Below are 25891 nucleotides of genomic sequence, written 5' to 3' on the forward strand. Positions count from 1 at the left end.
GATGCCCTTTTCCTCTCCTCCATTATGATCTTTAAAAGGTAATTTAGGGACTTCCCTGGCAGTCCAGTGGTGAAGACTTTGCCTTCCAATACAGGGGCTGCAGGTTCAATCCCTGGCTGGAGAGCTGAGATCCCACATGCCTCATGGCCAAAAAAAAAAAAAAAATCCCAGAAACAATATTGTAACAAATTCAAGAAATACTTTAAAATGGTCCACATCAAAATAAGTCTTAAAAAAAAAAATAAAAATAAAAAGCCTTTAGCATTGTGTGGAGAGAACACCAAAATCAGATTATCTGGGATCATTTCCTTGCTCCTCCACCTACTCACCTTGCCACTTTCAGGCAGGTAACATCTTCTCAGGTGAAATGGGGATGGTAACAGCACCTGCCTCTTGGGGTTGTGAGGAGAGATGAAATAATGCAAAAATAAAGTGTTTAGTAGAAATTACTTGGGTAAGTGCTTGCTTGGTACTTGTTTCTTTTTTTCAGACTTTAAACTTTTAATTTTGTATTGGAGTATAGCCCAATAACAATGCTTTGGTGGTTTCAGGTGAACGGTGAAGGGACTCGGCCATACATATACACATATCCGTTCTCTTTCAAGCACCCCTCCCATCCAGGCTGACACATAACACTGAGTAAAGTTCCCTGTGCTATTCAGTGAGTCCTTGTTGGGTATCCATTTGGAATATAGCTGTGTGTACATGTCCATCCCAAACTCCCTGGCTATTGGTACTTGTTTCTAGTGAGTATGATTGTTAGGATCAGAGGAGCAGGAAGGTACCACCAGACCGTCCTGGTCAGTTCTGGGTTTCAGCTTAGAACAGAGAGCAAAGTTGAGAGAGCAAAACAGAGGGCCAAGAAGGAGAAAACAAAGAGGCTGAATTTAAAAGCAGAACTTGACCTCTATCTCAAATATCAAAACACAGGGGAAAAAACTGACATGAATGACCCCCAAACTTCTGTTAATTCTAGGTTGGCTAAAAAAAGTTTGTTGAGGTTTTTCAGTATGATATTATGGAAACACTGGAATGAAGTTTTTGGCCAACCCAATACTTGAATTTGAAAATATTTTGATAGTGTGTGGTCCATCTGTTCCCCAAAGTTCTCTTTAAAGGAAAAATATTAGATCTGCTTATTGCTACATAGATTGTATAATTATGAAGTTTTTCCTCTTCAAGCTACCTCACAAAGAACCTCTGGCAGGTTTAATACCAATGAAAATGTCATTTGTTAGCCTAGCAATAATTAGAAAGAAAACAGAAAAGGGAGGGCAGTCTGTTGGCTCATAATATTCTGGTCAGCCTGTTAATGTTTTCTGTGGTACCTTTAATGTTAATTTACATGCCAGTTTTAGAGAATAGTTGTTTAGGTAATTCTACTAAGTCATTTGAATTATTTCTTCTTGCTTAATTCTTTTCTGAAATTATTGGTCCAGGATGTAGATTCTAACTTTATAAATTACCACATTTAAAACTCAAAACCACACTCAAAGAACAGTTTAGGGTTTCACAGTGTTTATAGGGATCGGTGTTACAGGTTTTGAGAACAGCAACTCTTAAAACACAGCCTCTGGACCCCTTTCAGGGAGTTGAATCAAATCTATCTTCATAATAATACAAAAATGTGATTTTCCTTTTTTATTCTCATTGTCTCATGAGTGTACAGGAGGATTTTCCAGAGACTTAAGGATGTACAGCCTAATGGCTCATAGAATACGAGCTTGTGTAGTTTTATGTTTAAAAATGTTGCCAGTCTTAATTTTTAAGGTACTAAATGTTAGCTCTGACCCAAATAGCAAAAACTCTTTGCAGTCTTCAGTCATAGGCATGTGAGGGATCCTGGGGCTTCCCGGATAGTGCTAGTGGTAAAGAACCCACCTGCCAATGCGGGAAACATGAGATCCAAGTTCCATCCCTGGGTCAGGAAGATCCCCTGGAGGAGGGCATGGCAACCCACTCCAGTATTCTTGCCTGGAGAATCCCCATGGACAGAGGAGCCTGGTGAGCTATGTTCCATAGGGTCACAAAGAGTAGGACATGACTCAAGTGATTTCGCACATGAAGGGGTCCCGAGAGCAAAAGATTTAAAGACTGCTGATCCAGGAGAAAAGTGAGGTCTAATGGTGACCGAGTCTGTCTTGGGAATAATGAGCAGCTTTTCTCCATCTCTTCAGAGGACAATCCAGAAGAACTTAGTGTAAATGGTCGCTGCTGCTGCTGCTAAGTTGCTTCAGTCGTGTCTGACTCTGTGCGACCCCACAGACGGCAGCCCTCCAGGCTCCCCCGTCCCTGGGATTCTCCAGGCAAGAACACTGGAGTGAGTTGCCATTTTCTTCTCCAGTGCATGAAAGTGAAAAGTGAAAGTGAAGTCGCTCAGTCGTGTCCGACTCTTAGCGACCCCATGGACTGCAGCCCACCAAGCTCCTCCATCCATGGGATTTTCCAGGCAAGAGTACTGGAGTGGGGTGCCATTGCCTTCTCCAGTAAATGGCTGCAGGAGAAAGTAAAACAATCTGTTAAGAAGCGCTTCTTCCTCTTCATTCCAGGATACCTAGTAAATGCAGAGGAGAATTTGTGGCCCTGGTTCTATGAAGACCCACCAGTGATTTAGTTGAAGCAGTCACCTGGAAGGGTCAGAAAGAGGAAACTTTGGGGAGGAGCACAGGCAGGCAGCCCCACCACGGGTTGTCACATTTCCAGAGATGCTGATAATGGAGTTGGCTCCTGAGAGACAGTTCTGTGTGGACGGCCCTGTACCATCCTGTAGTCAGAATCACTCTGATATATCAATAGGGCTCCTCAGATGGGCTTTGGAATATCAGGTACACACAGTGTAAGCTCCCCCACTGTTGCAGCCTCTGCTCAAGGTGATGTGGTCTTGGGACCCTGCCTGTCAACTGCCTGCCGCCTCCGATGGTGGTGGTTTCATAAGCAATTGAGGAAGGTCTCAGTGTTCCTTTCGTGAAGTAGCTGACTTTCTCCTGGTGGAATTCATCTTTGTTGTGCTGTAAATTGTGATGGTTCTACCTTCTTGTCTGGTTTGTTTTCCAGTCGATAGTTTTAGGCACTCCTTATCCAGATACTATGCCAGTTGTTTTATGTACATGATCTAATTTGATCTGCAGATGATCTTGGGAAGAAGTAATTATTTTGGCTATTTTTGGTTAGTATTCCCACTGTGCACTTAGGAAGCTAGGACTCGGTGTTTGCGAGGCATCCAGGTGACATAGCTGAATGAAGCAGGACCAGGACTCACACCGTTTTTGTGACTTCAGTTCTCTCTACCACATCACTAGATCCGTGGTTTTAAATTAAGTGTGGGTTGGGGAAGGGTGGATTGAGGAGGGGAGATCACTGGGGCGAAAGGTAGCCTCAAGGAGAAAAAAAGGCAAAGATCGAGGAGGTGGAATGGCTTAGTAGTTAAAAATGACAGTAGTTAGGAATGACCCTGGAGCCAGACTGTCTCGGTTTAAATTGTTCCCCTACTGGTTGCTTGATATGAGTTCCTTAACCAGTTTTTTTTTTTTTCAGATTTTGAAAATTAAATGGAAATACTTTTAGAAAAGGTAGAATTAAGGCAGGAGTGTTAAAACCATCAGTATACGGTGCTGTGCTGTGCTTAGGCACGTCGGACTCTGCAACCCCATAGACTGTAGCCTGACAGGCTCCTCTCTCCATGGGGATTCTCCAGGCAAGAATATTGAAGTGGGTTGCCTTGTCCTCTTCCAGGGGATCTTTCCAACCTAGAGATCAAACCCAGGTCTCCCACATTGCAGGTGGATTCTTTACCAGCTGAGCTACCAGGGAAGCCCCAGTATAGGGTTAGTATAGTATATCTTTAGTATAATAAAGATTTGCATGCAAATCTTTACCGGCTTTACACCATTTTCAATACAGCAATTAGACTTCCAAGGTTAGAACTACATGTTTTTCTTCACATCCTTTTCTTTCCTCAAGTGTGTTGCTTGTTTTTACAAAGTGATTATCTTTCCATAAAGAAGCGAATTTTTAGGGGTAAGGTAGGAGAAGGCTGAGTATGGGAAACATTCTTCTGCTGGAAATAATGAAGATCAAAGGGTGCATTATCAGCTCATTCATACCAAGCTCAAATTTATGAAAAAGTTACAGCTGATAAGACGACTGAGATCATGTGTGAAGAGCGAAAGGAAAAGGGTCCTGCACCGTGCTTGTTAAATAGCGCTCTGAAAAAGCATATGGAAGGACTTCCTTGATAAGAGTCAATTCCCTGGTCTTTGTGACAAGTTTCTTACTCTCTACCCCTAACTCTGTCAAGGGACTGAAAACTGGGTATTGTTTCTTAAGACGTGGTTTCAGGACAGCTTCCAACTTAGCATTTTCTTCTGTTCCAGAACATTTGTAAATATTCAGTTTGGTGGGGAGGAGAAAAAAAAAAAAAAACCTCATTAATGTGGAAACCACATTCACATTTGTAGTTTTGTATTTATTAACAAACTCTTGCTCCAGGATATATTAGGCAAGCCAAGGGGTGAATCATGTTGATTTCTGCTTCTGGGCTGTGAGTGTTGGTCTCTTTTGGAGCCAGCCCTGTTACCTCCATCCATGGCAACTTGAACTGGTTTTATATGTAATGTTCCCCCTCTAGTGGCCACATTGGTTTTGGTTTTTGCTGTTTTTGTACAAATGATGCCTAAAGTTGGAGAACCTTTCATTGAGGGGTACTGTGGATTTGGGGAGGCAAGTGGGAAAAGATAAAGAAGAATGTGCAAATATTTATTCCATAGGAAAAATTTATCGGAAATATTTGTCCTCTCCAGTCTCGTGCTTTTTAAAGAGCTGGTGGAGACGAGAACCTTTGGAAGGGAGGAGGGGTTTTAGAATGATCTCTCATCTTATTACTCTGATTAGTTTCCGAATTTCTACTGCCTTTATTAGTAAGTATCTTATTAATAAGTCCATCAAGTTCCATTAGAAAAACCTTTTTTTTTTAGAAATTATAACAGCAATAAAATGCATCGGGTAAAACTAGAGACTCTGAAAAACATGCAAAGTGTCCTTCATTCTGTGAATTCTGGTCTTCTCTCAAATCTGTGCTAGGAGGTAACTATTACGAACAGTAAGTATATCTTTCCAGACTTTCTGTATGCATTTACAAACACATATACACATATACACATGTCTGTTGGTAGACAATGAGTACAGATGATCATCAATATGTATTAGGTTGGCCAAAAAGTTCAGTCAGGTTTTTGAAAATACCCAACCGAACTTTTTGGCCAACCCAGTTCATAGAGGCACACAGAAATCGTACACAATGTATTTAACTTATATTTGTTTTTTATGAAACAAAATGGAGTCATATTATAATGCTATTCATTTTACATGTTTTGCATGCCCCATGAAAGTACTGTATAGGTCTAGCTCTTTTTAAATAGCTGGCTTAATTTATTTAAGCATTCCCTTATTGATGAATATTTGGATTATTTTCAGTTTCTATTGTTAAAAAATGTTCCAATAAAACTATTTGTGCCTACTTATATCTCTGCCAGTTTGTGCAGATAGATTCTGTAGGATAATTTCCTAGGAGTCTTAACTCCTGTATCAGAGCTTATGGTTATTTTAAATTCTGATGGATATTGACAGCCCTCCAAAAAGGCTATCCCAATCTGTGTTCTCACACACGGTGAAGCTGCAGCTTTTCAGTACTAATTTTTTTTTTTTTAGTCCTACAACGAATCTGAGAACAACCAAGGTAGCTCAGTGTAGGAAAATTCTCCTGTAGGAGTCAGACCTAGTTGTCAGAGGGTGATGAATGAAATCAAACTGAGGTCTTCATCTGGCCTCACCGCTGCAGCATTCCTCACTCTCTGTGGCTGAAATATAACCCCGGGTTATGTGATCAGTCCAATTTTGATTGCAAATGAGTCCAGTCTGCAAAAGTGATTCACTGGTAATGAAATCAGTATTGAGGAGTAAATTGTTTCCACTCCCTACCCCTGCCCACAATCCACAGTGACCTCTTTACTGCCTGTAATTACTATGTTATTTTCCTCCTTGTGGTTTGGTGATCTGGACCCTGTCTCTTGAGTTATTAATTCTGACCTTTCCTATATATGGCTTGGTTGGGATGCTTCGGACCTTAGGGGCCCCTGAAAGTTTAAAATTTAACTCATAGTCTGAAGGTCAGAAACTTTGCCTGTTATTGCGTCTCAGCAGCTTTGTATTCCCCATCTCCCTACTCCATCTGATATCCTCAGACCTGGTCCCTATGCCACGTCTAGCTTGTTGTGTTAGAAGTACTCCCGGGAGTTTTCACAAATGCACTTTCCTGAGCCCTCGGCCCAGAAGACTAAGTGAATAGGGCTCCAGTGAGGCCTGGGATTACTTACTTTTTCAAATCCCCATTCTCACCTCTGGGGCTCCTTACCCCCAGAGGTAAGCTTTAGTTGCATTATCTGTAAGATGAAGGCTTGAAGTAGATCAGATTCTCCTGTAGGGAAAAGGAGTAGCGAAGGTTGTCGGAAATTCTGCCTGAGACTGTAGATGAGGAGCATTGCTCCAAGGAGTCACTCATATGTCCATCTTGGTGGAAACATTGGCAGCTGATAACTGCTTCTGCTTTAGGCTCTGTTTTTTGGCTTCCTTCTGAATGACACAGACCAGTTGGGAGGAAACGTGTGCACCTGCCTTGGCACAGACCTATAGCAGACCCCTCATTTCACAAGGAGGGACCCTTCCCTCTGGAATTCTGTGACTGGGGTCCCTGTTGAAGTAAACACAGAGGCGAAGCCAGGGAAACAAAACTAAGCAGTAGCTTTTGCTTTTAAAAACAGTAACAACAGAAGGCTTTCCATAGTACTGAAGCACCAAAACGATAGCTGGTATGTAGTAAGTGTTTTTATAAATGTTCATAAATGTAGAAAGAGCCAAATGACCTCAGTTTTTGAAATTCGCATTGAGGACCTGAAGTTGGCCTGCTAGCAGCTCTTTGTTGGTTTGTGTCTTTTTGGTTACCCTTGGCATGTGCTTTCTCTCTTGGGGCCTGTGGGTTTTGCAATATGAACGTGGAGGTTTGGAGTTTTTATGTCCCATAATGTCTGTAAGATTCTAATAATAAAATTGGCTTTGTGATAAGGGATAAATGATTACTTACTGCTTTGTATGTCCTCAGAGTGGCACTGTTTATAAACAAATAAGCTGAAACCGCAATTGGAGAATTCTAACTGAATTTCTTAATTAAAAAAAAGTGTGAATAACATTTATTATCACCATAGATGTTTTATGGCAGTGATGGAGTAGGTGGACAAGGTGTCTAAACAGCTGTGAAAGTATAGGTGTATTAGTAAAAAAAAAAACAAAAGTTTTTTTTAAAAGGGAAAAAATGTGACTTCACTGGATTGCTGTCCAGTAACGGATGCCTAATGAACGCTTGTTATACTTTAAACCATTTCAAATGATAGGTGCCAAAAAGTCTCCCTTGCCTTTAGCCTTATAAGCTTCCTAAATTTTAGAAAACCTATTTCTGTCTGGTATCATAATAAGAAATTGATACAAATGTCAAATTTGCACACACACACACACATCAGATTAAAGTGTTTTAAAGACCTATGAAGTATAGACATAATATGTACATCTTTCAGTTGAGACCTTCTCAGTCTTATTTTTTTCTCTTATTGGACCGTACATGCTTTGAGAATGAAGATTGCTTTTGGTCTCTATTTCTCCAAAATGTAGCATAGTACGTGCTTGGAAACTTTTGCTGAGTTAAATATGAGTTCAGGGACTCGACTTCACGCCACCCAGCACGTACTAGATAACGTGATTTCTGAGGAATCAGTGAATGAATGAATAACAGAATTCTTTAGGTGACTGGGTGGATCAGCCAGAACTACTTCCCAAGTACTCGTCTTGGGGAAGAAGAGTAAGGACCAAGTGTCAGGTTGTTTATAAAGCTACACTGATTTCATTTTAAGAACTGCTGAGATATTTTAAGAGATTATATGCGCTCCTCCCCACATTCCCTGCACCTTCTCTTTCAGAAAAGGTGGTGGTAGTGACTATTAGTTGATTGTAAAATCCTCTTACTAAACCAAAAAAATCAACAATTTAGTAACCAGAATGGTTGTAAACTAGTCAAAAATTTGGGAGCAATTTCTGCAGGGAAAGGTAGGGTACTGGGAGGGTCTGGGGTTTGCCAAAGATCAAAGATTAGTCTCTGAACCATCCTTAATTTCCACGCTTGATGGAGTTGAGAATGCATTCCAGTGAGTGTACAGTTGGTGGAGTGGGAAAGAGGTAGACTGGTTATTGGAAAGGAAAGGAGAAAGAAGTTATTTTTAAGAGTTGGGGAAGACAGGAGAAACAGGAGACAGACACTTCCAAAATAAACGACAAAAACAAACCCACTTTGCTGTGAGGGTAAATGGAAGTTCTAATTGAGGGGATTCAGTTCAGTTCAGTCTCTCAGTCGTGTTCGACTCTTTGCGAGCCCATGAATCGCAGCACGCCAGGCCTCGCTGTCTATCACCAACTCCCGGAGTTCACTCAAACTCATGTCCATCGAGTCAGTGATGCCATCCAGCTATCTCATCCTCTGTTGTCCCCTTCTCCTCCTGCCAACAATCCCTCCCAGCATCAGAGTCTTTTCCAGTGAGTCAACTCTTCGCATGAGGTGGCCAAAGTATTAGAGTTTCAGCTTCAAAATCAGTCCTTCCAATGAACACCCAGGACTGATCTCCTTTAGGATGGACTGGTTGGATCTCCTTGCAGTCCAAGGGACTCTCAAGAGTCTTCTCCAACACCACAGTTCAAAAGCATCAATTCTTTGGCTCTCAGCTTTCTTCACAGTCCAACTCTCACATTTATATATGACCACTGGAAAAACCATAGCCTTGACTAGACAGACCTTTGTTGGCAACGTAATGTCTCTGCTTTTAAATTATGTTTAATATAGGCTATTTCAGGTTTGTTTGGAAGCACTTTTCTGTATCTACCTACTTTGTACAAATGCCTAGAGGTAGTGGTAGGTTAGAAAAAGACAGAGTGGTCTGGGGGTGGAGGGTGGGGGGAGGGTGGTCTGGTCAGAGGGGCACATGGTGAGCAGAGGCCATGGGCCATGCGGGGTTGGAATTAGTGGCTTCAGCCCTTTTTAATTGGCTGCCCTTGTAAACAGGGAGCATTGAATATGTCTAAACCAGAAGACTAATCGAAGTACACAGCAGGGATAGTACTGAGGTACATCAGATGATTTATATTTTCCCAGTTCAACCATGGAGACTTGGCAGTGAGGACAAGGCTGGGCAGGTGGTTGGAGGAAGATGAACAACAAGGAGACAGCAGGCTGATGGAAGTGATGGCTAGCCACAGACCGAAACAGGAGTAGGAGGGAAGGAAGGAAGAAGAGACAGGGAAATAGAACTGCTGGCTCTCTTGTTACTTACTTTAGCTGCCTGGGAGCCTTGTAAACAGGTAGCCTGGGAGATGGAGTATAAGAATACCAACAGTATCCAAAAAGACAATCCAGAGTATATTGCAAAAAAAGGCAAGGGTAAGAACAATTTAAAATCATACACACACACACACACACACACACACACACACACACCCTTCCAATGCCCTCTGAAGGTAAGAACAACTTAAAGTAAAAAAACACACACACACCTTCTAGTGCCCTCTGAAGGTAAAGTTAAGCAACCTGCTTCTTTAAGCTTCTTCCAGAAGGGAAGGGGAAGACAAGAGACAGCATGGCTTTTCAAGTTGGACCTCAGAGAGAGATGAGTGAGAGATGAGGTGGAGAGGGAGGCAGGGGCCATCTGATCACTTTGAGCACTTTGGGCTCTATCCTGAGTGTGATAAGAAGTCATCGAAGGGTTTGAAGGCAGAGGATGCCCTGTGGGGATGGTGAGGCTGGAGGCAGAGAGGCTGTGGCTGAGAAGAAATGATGGATGCCTGGAATGCAACAGTAATGGGGCAAAACAATAGATTTGAGAGATGCATAGGGCAGGGAATGTATAGCACTTGGTGACTGATTATTTATGGGGAAGAGAAGGAAGAATCACAGATGACTTGTAGTTTTGGGTAGTGAGGCAAAAAGTAATGCCATTAACTGAGTAACAATATATACAAAGATAGCAAGGCTTTTTATCATCCCAGGGAAATTCCAAATAATTATAAAGTAAAAGGGATGATGAACTAGAGGGGTAGAACGGAGTGGGGATGGAGTTTCAAGAGGAAGGCGATATCTATATATGATTATGACTGATTCACGTTGATGTATGGCAGAGACCACCTCGACATTGTAAAGCAATTATCCTCAAAGTAAAAGTAAACTCCAAGGATGTTCTTCACATACTCTTCATAATTTGGCTATAATTAAATGATCAAAGACAAGTATTCTTTTAATTAATTGATTAACAGACCTCCTTTGGGAACTTATACTTCCACAACATTTACCAAGAGAGACTTACCATTATATGGAATCTAAATGAATCTTGACTGTGATAATATAATATGCTTATGTTTGGTTCTGTGTAGCACAGTGTAAACCCAGAAATATGCCTGTAATGATAACCAAATTTATATGGTACTTTACAGCCTATATAAATCCACTATTTTCTGTGAGTCCCATAACAACCTAGCCAGGGGAGCCAATTCCTTCCCTCCTTTATAAGCATCAAGGCCAGGACAGCTTGTGGAAGAACCATAGGCAATATGTCGAAATATTTAAAATTTATAAGTCCAGTTTGACAAAAATGTCTTCATAACCACGAAAATAGACATCATGTATAAAGTTAAGGGTTTTTATATGACTGAAGTTGGCAAAATATAATATATGATGAAATTTAATTATCCTTGGGCTTCATTTGTGGCTCAGCTGGTAAAGAATCTGTCTGCAATGTGGGAGACCTGGGTTCCATCCCTGGGTTGGGAAGATCCCCTGGAGAAGGGAAAGGCTACCCACTGCAGTATTCTGGCCTGGAGAATTCCATGGACTATATGGGGTCGCAAAGAGTCGAACACAACTGAGTGACTTTCACTTTCACTTATCCTTGTTCATTCCTGGCATCAAGTTGAGTTGGCAGTGTTTGGATGGATAATAAAATAATGACCTGTGTGATTCATAATTTTTTACATAATTATTCTAAAGGATCAATTTTTCTTATCTTCCTTTCAGTAAAATCATAAATTGTGCTATTATAAACCGGATTTTCACATGGTTGATGTCCTGTTAACAGTGATGCCAAATGAGACACATCTTTTTTGAGTCAGTGTAGCTCTTCGATAGTCTTTTTAAAATTAAGTTTGAGAAAGCTTCACTGTGCTGAAACAGAGTTGAAAATAAATTATGAAATTTACTTATCATGTCCATTTAATGATATTATATCTGATGAATTATCATTGTAGAAAAAGATGTTAACTTCCTCACATAAACTGCTATCACTTATTTTGTCATTTTAATTATCTCTTTAATGAAAAAAATGAGGAGAACCATGTAATGTGAAGAACCAATATCAAACTTCTAGACACACACATCTGCAAATTTAAAAGTAGTATTAATTACAAAATATTTGCCTCCATGTGCAACTGTAATGCATACTGTGCTAATTTGTAAGAAACCACACAAACCACTGGAACGACAACTCAAACAGAAAGAAAAACAAGAAGATTGATATGCAATACTACAAGGAACCCTACTTTGTTATTTAAGAATGGCATTCATGTTGAGAGGAAGGATCTGACTAATTAATCAATCTATCCATGTTCTTACCAAACTAAGTACTCCTACTGTTTAGAATCTTGCTGCCTTGTGAGCAGAGTCTATCTCTGATAGTGGTGATGGCCACAAAAAAATCACATTAGATGTAGTATACTGTAATCACATTGGATGTTTTGTTTTGAGGACATGAATAAAGCAAGTGGAGAAGCATTTCCCTGGGTTCTGAGAGTGCTTATTCCTGAGAGTTCAGAGTTACAGGTTACCAGTTTCCATGTGAGAGGCACCCATATCTTCTTTCTTTGTCTTATGACAGCTTTTTTTTTTGAATATAAATTTATTTAATTGGAGGCTAATTACTTTACAGTATTATATTGGTTTTGCCATACATCAACATGAATCCGCCACGGGTGTTTGAAAGTGTTAGTCGCTCTGTCGTGTCCGACTCTGCGACCCCATGGACTGTAGCCTGCCAGGTTGTTCTGTCCATGGAATTTCCCAGGCAAGAATACTGCAATGTGTTGCCATGCCCTTCTCCAGGCGATCTTCCTGACCCAGAGATCAAACCCGTGTCTCCTGCATTGCAGGCAGATTCTTTACCATCTGAGCCACTAGGAGATAGAATTCACGTAACATGATACTCATCCCTGGAAAGTGGTTTTTCGTATATTCACCCTAAAAGTAAACTCTGAACCCATTACCAGTCACCTCCTGTACCTGTCTCTCCACCAGCCCCTGGCAAAAATTAATCTACTTAACGTGTCTATGGAATTATTCTGGACATCTCATATAAATAGGATCATATAATTTGTGGCTGTTTGTGTCTGGCTTCTTTCATTTAACATATTTTCAGCATTTAACTGTGTTGCGGCATTGTCAGCACTTCATTGCTTTTTATAGCTGAATACTCTGTGATATGGATATCACATTTTGTTTATTCATTTATGAGTCAGTGGACATTCAGGTTTGTGTACTATTTGACTATTACAAATAATGCCACTGTGAAGGTTTGCATACAAGTTTTTGTGGGACATGTTTTCATTTCTCTTGGGTCCACACCTAGGATTGGAGTTACTAGGACACGCGGTTACTCTATGCACAGTGTTTTAAGGAACTAATCAAATGACTTTACAAAGTAGTTGTGCAATTTTACAACTCTACTAGCAAAATAGGAAAGTTCTAATTTCTCCACATGCTTGTCAACACGTGTAGTTGCCTTTTTCATTATAGCTATGTTAGTGCTGCATTATTGTTTAAACCCTTTACAAGTGTTAACTTATTTGATCCTCTCAATAATGCTATATCCAGAAAAGGGAATTCAGAGAGGTTCAGTAACTTGCTGAACACTCAGGCACTGGAGAGTGGTGGAGCTGTAACAAGGAATATGTTACACAAAGAAAACTCTGGACACTCAAGGGAATGATAACAATTTGGGGAGACTTTCACCTCTTTTAAATGAGATCTTCCTAAATTTAATAAGATAAAACTATCTATTCTATGTAAGATAGGCTCCTGTTGATGTATACTTAATCCGCTTCTGACTTACGTTTCAGAGTTAGGCTGTATTGGGGCTCAATATTGAAAACAAGAGGGAGTAAAGTAATCTCTGAATATTCATTTCAATTAAGGCAAATTTTCCATTTAGTTAAGAATAAAATATACTAGCCACTGATATTAATATTTCATGATTATTAATTTAAAATTTTAAAAAGACTTCAAAAGTTGTGTTCTCCAAGTATGTTTTTTAGTATTCTTGGGCAAAAACAATTTCTGAAGTACATATTTCCACATTCTTAATGAATTCAGTGGAAATTGACATAAGAGCCATTTTTATGTTTTAATTCCATGAATACACACACCACCTTTTAAAATTCTAATTTTATAGTAATTTATAATTGTAAAAAGCAAAGAGTCAGACATGATTGAGCAACTTTCATTTTATATATCTTTATAATAATCAAACAGAAGTATATCTTTTAATATTTGCTCTCAAAAGTATAAGTGTCAGCTTTTTAAGGAACATAGCAATTAAGTAAATATAATTAATTTAGTGCCTATAAAAGAGTCTTCAACTCTTACTTTGGGAATCTGATTTCCAGGTGCACGTGTGCTCAGTCATATCCGACTCTTTGTGACTCCATGGACTGTAGCCCACCAGTGTCTTCTGTCCATGGGATTCTCCAGGCAAGAATACTGGAGTGGGTTGCCATGCCCTCCTCCAGGAGATCTTCCCGATTAAGGGATGTGAACACCCGACTCTTAATGTCTACCTGAATTGGCAGATGGATTCTTTCCCACTAGTGCCACCTGATTTCCAGGACTATGTGCTGTTTAAGAATACACTTGTGTATGAGTACAAAAAACTCCAAGGCTGAGTTGTCTTTGGAAGAGACATCACGATGGAAGATACTGCTCATTTCCTAACTGCTTATACAGACAGTGATAGTCAATAGATAAGGAGCAGAGGGAAGAAGGAAAAGGTATTTGTAGAATCAGTGACCCACTCATGTTCCTTCTGACCATTTCCTTATTCTTTTTATGTTGTTAAATTTTATCTTTACTTTTTATTTTTTGACCACGGCACATAGCATGCAGGATCTTAGTTCCCCGACCAGAGATCAAACCCACATTCCCTGCAGTGGAAGCATGGAATCTTAACCTGGACAACCAGGGAAGTCTCTCCTTATTGCTTCTTAAGTACCTCATTTACTTGAAGCACTTGAAAGGCCATTTTAAAGTTCAGGTTACAAGTTGCCTTACAAAAAGCAGGACTGCTTCAGAGGAAACAGAGTTACAGAGGAAGGTTGGTAGGAAGAAATGATTAGTTTGGAGGAAAAAATCTGTTCTCTTTTAGAACAGATTTGTATGTTTGTAGTTTGGGGCATTTTATGTGTATATAGTGTCATTTGTTCACAGGGAGTCATTCCTGATGATGTTGTACGGATATGCACACTGTAACATTGTTATTACTTTAACAGTTTCATTGAGATATAATTCACATACCATGCATTTCATTCACTTATATGTATAATCCTTTTTATGATATATAGGAGTACAATGTTATATATAATATGGGACCCCATGATATACCTTTTAAAGCTCACAGTCTCTTGGTGGTAGAGTTTAAATGTACAAGAAAAATTATAGGGCCCAAGTAATTAGCTTTCAAAAAGTCTAATAAACATCCACAGTAGCTTTGTTTTTGCTTTAAGGAAGCAAACCCTTTTGCTTTAAGGAAGGAAGTTAGAGATGTTTGCCTCTCTGTAAGTTTAAATGCAATTATAAAATTTCCACCACCTTCAGTGGTGTGGACAGTGTTATTTTCATGTTGTTAAAACACGGAGTGAAGCTGTTTGAAGTTCTGAAGCATAACTTCGCAAGTTTTCCAGTATAGCCATGGTATATAGCAAAAATTTTAGTTTGTTTCCTTTTATGACTTTTGGTTATACACATGGAAGTCATTCTCATGGTTATAGTTTTCACTGTCGGTGGTGATCGTTAGGGTTTTAGTAGGTGATAATCAATCATGTCCTTTTCCTTGATTTGTTCAGCAACAAATGAGAAATAAAATGCAGGAGTCAGACAGAAATGAAAATATCAGCTTTATTGCTGATAAAATGGATTGTAAGGCAAGGCTTAGGTATATAGCCGTAAAGGCTCCCTTGGATCATTGATTAGGTTTGGTGCTAGTACTGGAAAATTCAAAATAACAGTGGCATCAATGATGGAAAGACTATTTCGCACCTACAAGTCCAGAGGGGTCAGATCAAGACTGGTACAGAGCATTGCCCAATATACCATCCCCAGACTCCTTTCAGTGTTGCTGCTTTGCTGTGTATGGTTTCCTTTTCATTTAGGGGACTAGGATGCATGCTCCAGCTCCAGTTATCATATATACTTTACAGCCAAGAAGAAAAAAAGAGGTGGGTAAGGGAAGGATGTCTCAATTTAAGGACACATTTTCCCTCATATTTCACTAACTGCAACATAGTCCCTTAGACACATCTAACTAGGAAAAATGAGTACAGTAATATATGAATGAGTTCTGTTCCAAGAGTTAATAAGTCCAATTTGTTCATTAAGTCCAACAAAGTTAGCCTAGGTACCCAACTAACATGGGCTTCCCGGGTGGTGGTAGTGATAAAGAATCCATCTGCCAATCCAAGAGACACAGGAGAGTCAGGTTCGATCGCTAGGTCAGGAAGATCCGCTGGAGGAGGAAAAGGCAACCCACTCCAGAATTCTTGCCTGGAAAATTCCATGGACAGAGGAAGGAGCCTGGCGGGCTATAGTCCATGGGGTCATAAAGAGTTGGACATAACTGAGCACACACCCAACTAAAACAATTGACTATAAAGTACTGTACTGTGGTAGGTTTATGATACTTTTCACACAAGTACATAAAAAACAAACATACACACAAAATAAAACATTTTTAATCTTACAGTACAGTACCTTGAAAAGTACATTAGTGCAGTACAATAGCTGGCATACAGGGGCTGGCACTGAGTGCACAGGCCAGGAGAGTTACTGACTAAAGGAGGTGAGTGATGGTAGAGCTGAAGCTTCGTCAGCAATAGGAGATGGAGGGCAAGCTGCAACTTCACTCACACCTGACGATGGAATGCATGTTTGCATCTTTGACAGTTTGCAACTTGAAGGTTTGCATGTAGAGTACTTACTATGTTCTCGATAGTCACATATCCAACTAAAAACTGAGAATTCTGATAGGAAGGGAGAAAGTGTTGCTGGACAATCTGTAGTCTGTGCCACATTCCCAAATTAAACTTATGCAGCCAGGCAACCACTGGCCTCCCGTAGAGTAAGGGGTGAGTGAGCTGCTTACTGGAGAGTAGGGACCAACCTCGAGGGTAAGTTGCTTATAAGAAGGGAACCCAGGAAGGGCTGAGTCAACAAGCTTGGTTCTTTCTCATTCTCTTCCACTGCGAGGCCAGACACACTTGTCTTAGGCTCTTCCTTCCTCACTCGTGTCTGGCTTTGCTGTGGGGCAGTACAGGGAGCTGTCATAGGGCAGGAATGCAGCACATGATCTGGCACCACAGTAACAAGGTTTCCTTAATTTCCCATTATCTAACCTTTCTTTGTCTTCACTATTCATTAGATTAAGAAATCTTCCTGAGTAATCATAAGAGAGTTCTTCTTCTGGCAGAATGTCTCTGGCTGCAAAAAGTGCCAACTTTGGTACCATTGAGTCTATTCGGACAGGAATCATCAACAGGTTTGGCTCACAAGAATGGTTAAGGAATCTTCCAATATTTCCTATAGAGGCAGGATCCACAAATGTTTCCATTACCTGCCCATTATAGACATGCTCCCTGATGGCTATAATGTAATTCGAATCATGTATTGTTTGTAACTGAACTCTTCTCTGCACTTCAGAGATTCCTAACACCTCACCGGCATATTCACAGACAAACCGTCCTTTTGGTATGAAGTCCAGGGTACGAAGTCCCCAGCCTTTGTGATCTGTCTTGAACACCTGGAGGTGGAACTGCAGACCCCACTGGACCACTCTGTTCCTGCAGCGCTCGCTGCACTGGCACAGGACATTGCACTCGAAAACTGGCTCAGCGCACTTTGCTTCGGATCCTATATCTCTGAGGCATGAACGATCGTCATAGTTATTCTCATGACGGAGACAGGAGCAAGTACCAGGGAGGCAGGGAGTTTTGAGACAAGCACATCCAGGAAAGGTTATTTGAGAGGGATCTGTATCTGCTCCAGGCCCAGCTACATGATCAGGAGTATACTGCAAAAAGCAGAAACACTGTAAGTCAGCATGGTACATCATATATCTCATCTGTATTTCAAGCAGCTCTTGCTGAAACACTTCCCGATTCCAACAAACAGAACAAAAATGACAAAATATATTAAAATATTGTCTGAAAACATCTCCAATTTAAAAAAAAATAAGGTTATTTCTTAGACTTAAAATTCGGTGGTTTCCTTTTAGGTATTGGAATAACACTAGGAAAAAATTATGTATTTTCCCTGGTGGCTCAGATGGTAAAGCGTCTGCCCGCAATGCGGGAGACCTGGGTTCAATCCCTGGGCCAGGAAGATCCCCTGGAAATGGCAACCAACTCCAGTACTCTTGCCTAGAAAATTCAATGGATGGAGGAGCCTGGTGGGCTACAGTCCATGGGGTTGCGAAGAGTCGGACATGACTGAATGACTTCACTTTCTTTCTTATCAGATATTGGAAATTTTGTAATCCATTTTGTTTCCCTCTTGGCTTTAAGTGTCAGGAAAATTGGTGCTGAATTTAGTTTTTGAAAACAGCTAAGTATTTTCTCTTTGGTTTTTGATCTCTTTTACATTTATCTGATAATATACATGTACATATGTATTTTTATTGTGAGTTACCTGAGATCTTTTTTTAGGATAAGAAAGTCATAAATGATAAATCAATGACCTTTTGGAGAGTCTTCCATTGATTTTTTGAAAGAATTTTTAAAATTTGAAGATTACCTAAACTCATATATTCTTTCATCTTTTTAAAAACACTGTTACCTTGTAATTCTACTTGAGTCTTCACAATGTTCAAAGCAGAAATTTGGCAAAAAACTTGCAGACAGAATTCGAAAACTGGTTATATAATAGCAATAGATACTGAAATTTATTGTAGATATATTGTATACATATATACACAATAGAAATCTTGTTCATATTAAGTGTGAAAGGGATAAAACAAAAAAGTTTCTTGGTCTTTTAAATGTATCTGTCTTTTAAAAATGTCACATTTATAACATGTTACGAAAAATAAGTCCTAACTTTAAAATCTCTGTGTGAAGCCTTACCTCCAGTTATTTCCTCACTGGCAGAATGAAGCATGTTCTCAAACCCTGAAGATCAAAGTATCTCTGGTGAGTCCAGTGTATTTCTTTATATATAGAGTAATTCATTGACTTATACTTGTTTTGTTCCAAAAAGGAACTTTTTAATGAGACTTAGAAAGAAGTAAGATAAACAAACAACAGATAAGGAAAGTAAGGTGAAGTGAAAAATAAGTCAAGCGAGCTTAGATACCTAAGTGTGCAGGAGTAGACTGGACATCCGGCTGTGCGCCAGGATAGTCAAAGAGGGAAATGTGGTTAGATGTATGGCTTGTACTGTCCTAAGGAACAGTCTTACTGTTCAGAAGCATTGACTTTTTCCAGTATGGAGATGGGAGAGAAATGTCACCAATGAGTCTGTCAAATTGTTCTTTTCTAGAAAGCAGTTTCATGGACTGCTTTTCCTCTCCTTCATTCTGACCCTCAGGAAAGGCTGTTGGCATGCTGCCACAGCCTGTCAGCAAGAGACCAGTTGAATAGCCTGTAGTAATTCAGGGATTGATTTTAGTGCATCCAGAGGAACATTTGAACAACCTAGCTTGCAGTCAGTTTTCTATTAATACTGTGTCAATACTTTCAGAAAAAGTATTGAACAGCATGTAGTTACACTCCCTGTGGAGGCCTCGGAGGAGCTATGCAGTTAGGTGCAGAATCCTATATTTTAAAAAATGCTGAGCTGGGGTGAAGGATTGACATCCTCCTGTGAAAGAATGGTGAGTGGGTGTACCTGCGGGGGAAGGCCAATACTGCTTAAAAAGTGATTTGTGGGTGGACAGCGGAAATAGCTTCTCTTGTTTGTGTGGGTTCTTACAGCTTTAGCTTGGCAGAGGTGTCCTAAAAGGATAAAGGATGGCTTAGAAAAACATACCCTATCAATCAGATTCAGTGACTACTGTCTTATACAGAATCTACTTCCAGATTTTAAGAGTCAACTTTGAAATGGTTAATGAGGCATTTTAAGAAGTGCTTGTAAAATGAAGACTTTACTATCACTTTGTTAAACTGTTCATGAAGAATTCTTTTCAATTGATGAGTTTTTAAAGGTACATATGGGCTTCCCTGGTGTCTGAGACAGTAAAGAATCTGCCTGTAATGCAGGAGACCAGGGTTTCATCCCTGGGTCAGGAAAATCCCCTGGAGAAGGGAATGGCTACCCACTCCAGTATTCTTACCTGGAGAATCCCATGGACAGAGGAGCCATGGGGTCGCAAAGAGTCAGACACGACTGAGCAACTAACACTTTCACTTTTCATTAAAGGTGCATATAATTTTAATGTATTATAGAAATCACTAAACTCTAAGGCGATTTTCTTTTTTGACACAGATGTATGTGTTGTATGTGCTTAGTCCCTCAGTCATATCTGACTCTCTGTGACGCCATGGACTGTAGCCTGCCAGGCTCCTTGGTCCATGGGATTTCCCAGGCAAGAATACTGGAGTGGGTTGCCAGTCCTCTTCCATGGGATCGTCCTAACCCAGGGATCGAACCCATGTCTCCTGTAGCTGCTGCATTGCAAGCAGACTCTTTACCACTGAGCCACAGGGGAAACCCTCTTACAGGGGTTGCTAAACTATAGAGTATCTACTAGGCATTCCTAAGATCTAGCACAGACATTCGACCTACTGAGTGTGTGGCCCACCACAGGACATGGGAGCAGGGGTGTGAGGTGGGGAGGTGGTAGAAATATCTGATGATAGCTTGAGCGTTCTGGATCCAGAGATGCCTATAGTTACTGCTCTTGGACTTTGCTGTTATGTGGGGCAATTGCTTCCCTTTTTTGCCTGAGTCAGTTTGTATTGTATTTATGTTTCTTACAAACAAATGAGTCTTGACTAATACACCCAGGGTGAAAGCTGAGCATGGTTCCAGGAAATGGCTGGAAAATTTAGTTAAAGATATAAACGCTAATAAGCAATGAGGTCTCCAGCTGGGAAGTGAGATGAGAGCAAAGCGGGCGGGAGGCCAGCCAGGAACTCTCTGACTGCTGCCTGGAACTCTGGGCAAGCAATAGAGAACTTCTTAATGCAGAACATGAAATGTCCCAGAGGAGACACGCACAGGTCCAGGCTCGTATTAGCACCATGAGTTACATAGCAAGTGATTTGCTAAACTTTAGGTTAGCAACTATAAATCAGGGATAATAGCTATATTCGAGGGGGGAAGGTTCTCAACAAATTTAATTAACAGAATATTGTACTCTGTGTCAGCCGCTTCATACTTTTAAAATAGTCACTTTCTTAAATTCTTCTAGACATTATTTCTAGATTTTTATATTTAAAACATCATATATTTCTGGCATATTACTTAAGCTCTCTAAACATTCCCTTCCTATCTTCTCTCTCTTACAGGTTGCTATGAAGGAAATAAATGTGAGAAACCACATAAAAAGCTTACTCCAGTGGCTGGCTCATAAGTGTTCAATATGAATTATACAGTAGCCATTTAGTAGTGGTGGAAAAACAAACAAACAGGTTCTGCAGCTAAACCTCTCAGGTTTAAACATACTCAAACCAAAATATGTGTGGGAAACCATATGATTATCTTCCTACCTCCATTACTTAGCCATCTGGAGCAGGGAATACCAAGAGTTGACCCAGTACAGACTGTCTTCATTCATCAGTAAATACTGCCTTATTGTCTACTCTATGCACATGTTCCACTGGGTCGCAAAAAAGTGGGACACCACTTAGCGACTTATCAACAAACAACATGCACATGCTGGGGTTTAGAAAGAATCACTCAGAAAAACAGAAAAGAGGACATGGGATTTTTATCACTTTTTCAGTTGTCACAACATAAGCTTTACTTTTTCCATGTATGTATCAAAGCACAAAATTGATCAGGTAAGAGTTGGAAATAAATACAAAATGATCAGTTCAAAATGCACTAGAAACCAGATCCTTGAAGAACTGGGTGGAGAATTCACGTTTTTTGACAGAAAACTTAAGAGAAAATTTTTTATAAACACAGCCACCCAAGAAGCCAAAATGCAAAGAGAAGACTGTTAAAGAGTAAATATACCTCCTTGGCTATCCTCATATACAATTAATTTCTCCCTTCTCTGAACTATGTGTGCACCTATTAATAGCATGAACTTTGGAATCTTAAGTGGCACAGACTGTCAGGCTCTCTGGTTGTACTAAGTGTGTAGGTCTGACCCTTCTAACAAGTATATGTATCTTAAGGAAAGGCATGGTCATGAGTTTTGGGGTATGGAATGGTGATAGGTGTTGGGTTCCTATCCATGGTACTAGGCACAGAGCAGGTGACTTAGGGAATGTTATTTGACTGCTTAATTTCAGCTCTTAATAATTTCTGATTGGAAGACTGATGTTTTTGAGTCACATTCCATACCACAGCCCCAGAAACTAAAACATGTCATTGCACAATATTCCAGGTTTAAACCCTAGGCCTCAATTCTGGATTTTAAGGAAGTGCTGTGAAAATCTTCATTCCTTTTTTGGTTGTTTTGAAACACCAGCTACAAGAATCTTTGTACTTGGCCTCTAGCCCTGTGAGTTTGTTTTTGCTCCAAGCAGCTATTAGGAGACTGTGAGCCAGATCATTCTTGTCAAGGCCAAGTTGAGACCTTAAAAAGGATATCTGAGGCTGGTTTTAGAAACCTGAAAACATGGCTAGATCCAGCTCTTAGTTCAAGAAAATCAGTTTATTTTCTACTTTTGTTTCAACACCGATAGCATTATGATGTGCTTGTTTCCAGAGTATCTGAATGTTCTTTTTGCCTTTTCATATAGGACCCAAAAGCAAACTAGACACAAAGTTATTTTTACCTTGAATTCTCTGTGCCTTAATTCTTATGTGTACATATGCCTGTGAAGGTAGGGTTTGGGGCAAGCAAACTGTTTTGACCTTTTGTAAGACTGTTATTGTGCTTCATGAATATATGGGAGCAAACTAGTTGAAGGCACTTTTAGACTTGTCATTACATGTTTCAGAAATGCTTTAACTTCTTGGTAAGGCTATAAGCTTCTTAAGGAAGGGAGCTTGTCTTCTATTTGTAACTCTTAGTGGTCCCAGAGCTGTGCACACAGCCAGGAAGCTAGAACACCATGGAATTGAGTCTTAGTTTCCTGATTTTCATTTATGCCCACCAACTGTAGGTGTAAGGATCAATCACAGGGCTTCCTCCACCCCACCCCACCCCCATATAGTGCTTTCTGTATGCTCTTGTAAGCGCAAGGGCAGGAACTGTATTGTTACCATTTTATCTTCTATGCCTAGTTTAACATGCCAGGCACATTATAGGCACTCAGTTATTTTTTGAAGAAAGAAAACATAAATCAGTGTTTTTGACCAGGAATTTAGCAATGTTTGGTCTTCAATAAGCTTTTCGGGATCAGTGTTTAATATGGTGCTAGTCAACTGTATTATTAACCACAAACTGCCTAAGGCAGTTTGAGGAAAAATAACCATTTCCAACATGAATATCCTGCTCTACTCTTTGAAAACCGCTATGAATCTTTATTGTCTTATTTGATTCTCAAAATAACCCTAGGAAGAGGACAGGCAGGGTTTGATATTGATTATGGGTTTGACAAGGGGAATAAAACTTTTATTTTCATTTTGGAGATGAAGAAACTCAGGCTCTGAGACATGGCTAAGATGATAAACCCTGAAGCTAGCTCTCCTATATTTCCATGTACAGGGCTGTTTCCACTCCAACATTCTTTTTTGTGGGTTTTTTTTTTTGTTTTTTTTGGTCATTCCTTGTTTCTTAAGCAACATGCAGGACAAGCTCAGAGAGAGTGAAAAGTTGGAGCAGAAAGGGCTTTGAGGTAATAATAGCAGTGAACATTTATTGAGTTCTTTCAGCAAACCAGTAACTGTATTTTACCTGTAATTCTCAAAGCAATCTGGAAAGAGGTACTATTATTTTAATTGCACACGAGAGGGGTCTGAAGGTTTAGCCAAGGCTATTTATATTTGCCAAAGCTCTCACAGCATGGGGGAAGCCTCAACTAAGTCTGACTCTAAAGGCTAAGATTTTAATCATGACACCGGGATCTTAAAAACAAGACACCTGAGACCAGAGAGGCCAGTGATTTGCTCCCTATCTTTCAGTGAGTTCTGGGTACAGAACTAGGACAAAAAGCCAGGTTCTCAAGGCTTTTTCCAAGGGACCTCAAGAAACTTCCGGTTTTCTCTTAAGTGAACTGCCATTCTTAGGGTAGAAAAGACCTTGTAAAGGTCACTGTGAAGGGTTAACTGAAAAAAAAAAACCGGAAAAACTGACAATTTAAGACCTATTTCCATGCGCAGATAGCTGGAGATTGGGCTAAGAAAAAAAAAAAAAAAGGTCGAAAAACTTGAACAACCCGAAGCAAGCATGAGCGTCTACCATCGAAAGACGACCACTTAGGGTAATTGTGAACCGAGCGCGACGACCACCTACCCTTCTAGCACGCTTCCTGGAAAGGCGCCAGCCCGGACCCCGACGCTGCGCACGCAGCGCGCGAGACCGCCTAGCCCCGCCCCACAGAAAACGATGCCGGCCACGCCCTCGGGGGGCCAGGCGCGGCTCTCGGGCCAGCCGAGCCCCGCCCATACCTGAAAGGGCTCAGGCTCCGCCCCTGGGGGCCAGGCGCTCACAGGCAGATTTTCAAGGCCTCGCGCAACGTCCAGCTGGTCCTTCAAGGCCTCAGAGGCCTCCTCACACGTTGCCATTGTGCCAGGGCCAGTTCTTCAGGGCCTTAGCTGCCGTTTTGCTCCGACACGGTGCTCCTACCACCTAGACCTCTTCAGCCTCGCAGAGGACGCTGGGAGTCTAGCCCTGGGGCCCCACAGCCTCATGGGAGCGGTAGTTTTTATACCGAAGCTCACGAGTGGCTCCTCCCTCCACGTTCAGCTTTCCTTCACTTTATGGTCTGGCTCACTTTTTGCTTTGGGTCAGACGCACAGCAAGTAATACAAAACCTTGTAAGGTACGGACAGAGCTTTGGGGACACAGTGAAGTCCTTGACGTTTTCCTGTACGCCCAGGGAGGGCTTTCGAGCCGAGGTCGTTTGTCCTTGTCTGAGGGTTTGGAAGTTTTACCTGGCGCGGGGTGGGGAGGGGCGCGCCCTACGCTGAGGTGGGGAAGGCACCCGCTGGGTCTCTGAAAACCTGAAATTTGTGGAGCGGCTCCGGGGCGTGTGACGGGGTTTGTGCTCGGAGGCCGGGTAGCCTGACTTGGCATCGGAAGTCTGTGTGGGGTCCGCGCGCTCCCTGACTGGAATCTCTGTTCCCTGTTGACGTCCCCTGCTCTAAGAAAACCAAGCCTGGTTCCGCAAAGGATGCCGATAACATCGAGATTGCTGAATCCAGTGGAATATTTTGAACTTTCCTAAAGCGCGTTGACTCGACTGTACTGCTGCTTCTATGTGAAACCCTCTCACAGATTGTGGGGGCCCCGTCCTGGGTGCGCTTCCCTTGCGCAGACCGTCTTCATTGTCCTGTCCTCGGGCGTGACTGAAATGGGGGCGGTTGTCACAGGTTTCTCTCAGGGCCCCTTTGTCACTTTCTCTGGGATTCCTCAGTGATAGCATCTACTTTTTGGCTTCACATACTCTTATAAAAGTATTAGGGTTTCAGCTCAGCTGGAGATGGAGTCCAGTTGTGGATCACTTCAATTCACTCGCTCAGTTCTATCGGACACTTTGCTGCCTGCTGCAGTCCATGGGGTCGCAAAGTCGGACAGGACTGAGCAACTGAACTGGACTGCAGCACGCCAGACTTCCCTGTCCATCACCAATCTGGGAGTCTACTCAAACTCCTGTCCATCACATTGGTGATGCCATCCAACCGTCTCAGCCTCTGTCCCTTTCTCCCCCCGCCTTCAATCTTTCCCAGCATCAGGGTCTTTTCAAATAAGTCAGTTGTTTGCATCAGGTGGCCAAAGTATTGGAGTTTCAGCTTCAACATCAGTCCTTCCAATGAATATTCAGGACTGATTTCCTTTAAGATGGACTGGTTGGATCTCCTTGCTGTCCAAGGGACTCTCAAGAGTCTTCTCGAACACCACACAGTTCAAAAGCATCAATTCTTTGGCGCGCAGCTTTCTTTCTAGTCCAACTCTCACACCCATACATGACTACTGGAAAAACCACAGCTTTGACTAGATGGACCTTTGTTGGCAAAGTAATCTCTCTGCTTTTTAATATGCTGTCCAGGTTGGTCATAGCTTTTCTTCCAAAGGGCAAGCATCCTTTGACTTCATGGCTGCAGTCACCATGTGCAGTGATTTTGGAGCCAAAAAATAGGCTGTCACTGTTTCCACTGTTTCACCATCTATTTGCCATGAAGTGATGGGACCAGATGCACAATCTTAGTTCTCTGAAT

The 25891-nt window shown here is 41.1% G+C and overlaps 1 protein-coding gene across 1 annotated transcript; it reads right to left on the minus strand.

Moving 5' to 3' along the window:
* Positions 1-16398: 16398 nt before the first annotated feature.
* On the minus strand, positions 16399-24375 carry LOC129635561 (histone-lysine N-methyltransferase SETMAR). The gene is made up of 2 exons (XM_055558668.1): positions 24122-24375; positions 16399-17465 (listed from the first exon to the last, which is right to left on the minus strand). The coding sequence occupies exons 1-2, from the start codon at positions 24236-24238 to the stop codon at positions 16662-16664; spliced, it is 921 nt and encodes a 306-aa protein (XP_055414643.1). The 5' UTR covers positions 24239-24375; the 3' UTR covers positions 16399-16661.
* Positions 24376-25891: the final 1516 nt, after the last annotated feature.

The sequence above is a fragment of the Bubalus kerabau genome, chromosome 20 (assembly GCF_029407905.1).
Source record: "Bubalus kerabau isolate K-KA32 ecotype Philippines breed swamp buffalo chromosome 20, PCC_UOA_SB_1v2, whole genome shotgun sequence".
Lineage (NCBI taxonomy): Eukaryota > Metazoa > Chordata > Mammalia > Artiodactyla > Bovidae > Bubalus > Bubalus kerabau.

Excerpts from the sequence above, each read along its gene's own strand:
- LOC129635561 (XM_055558668.1), bottom strand. The coding sequence starts at position 24,238 with ATGGCAACGTGTGAGGAGGCCTCTGAGGCCTTGAAGGACCAGCTGGAC. Across the intron at positions 17,466-24,121 it reads CGGAGCCTGAGCCCTTTCAG|TATACTCCTGATCATGTAGC; the intron begins GTATGGGCGGGG and ends TGCTTTTTGCAG.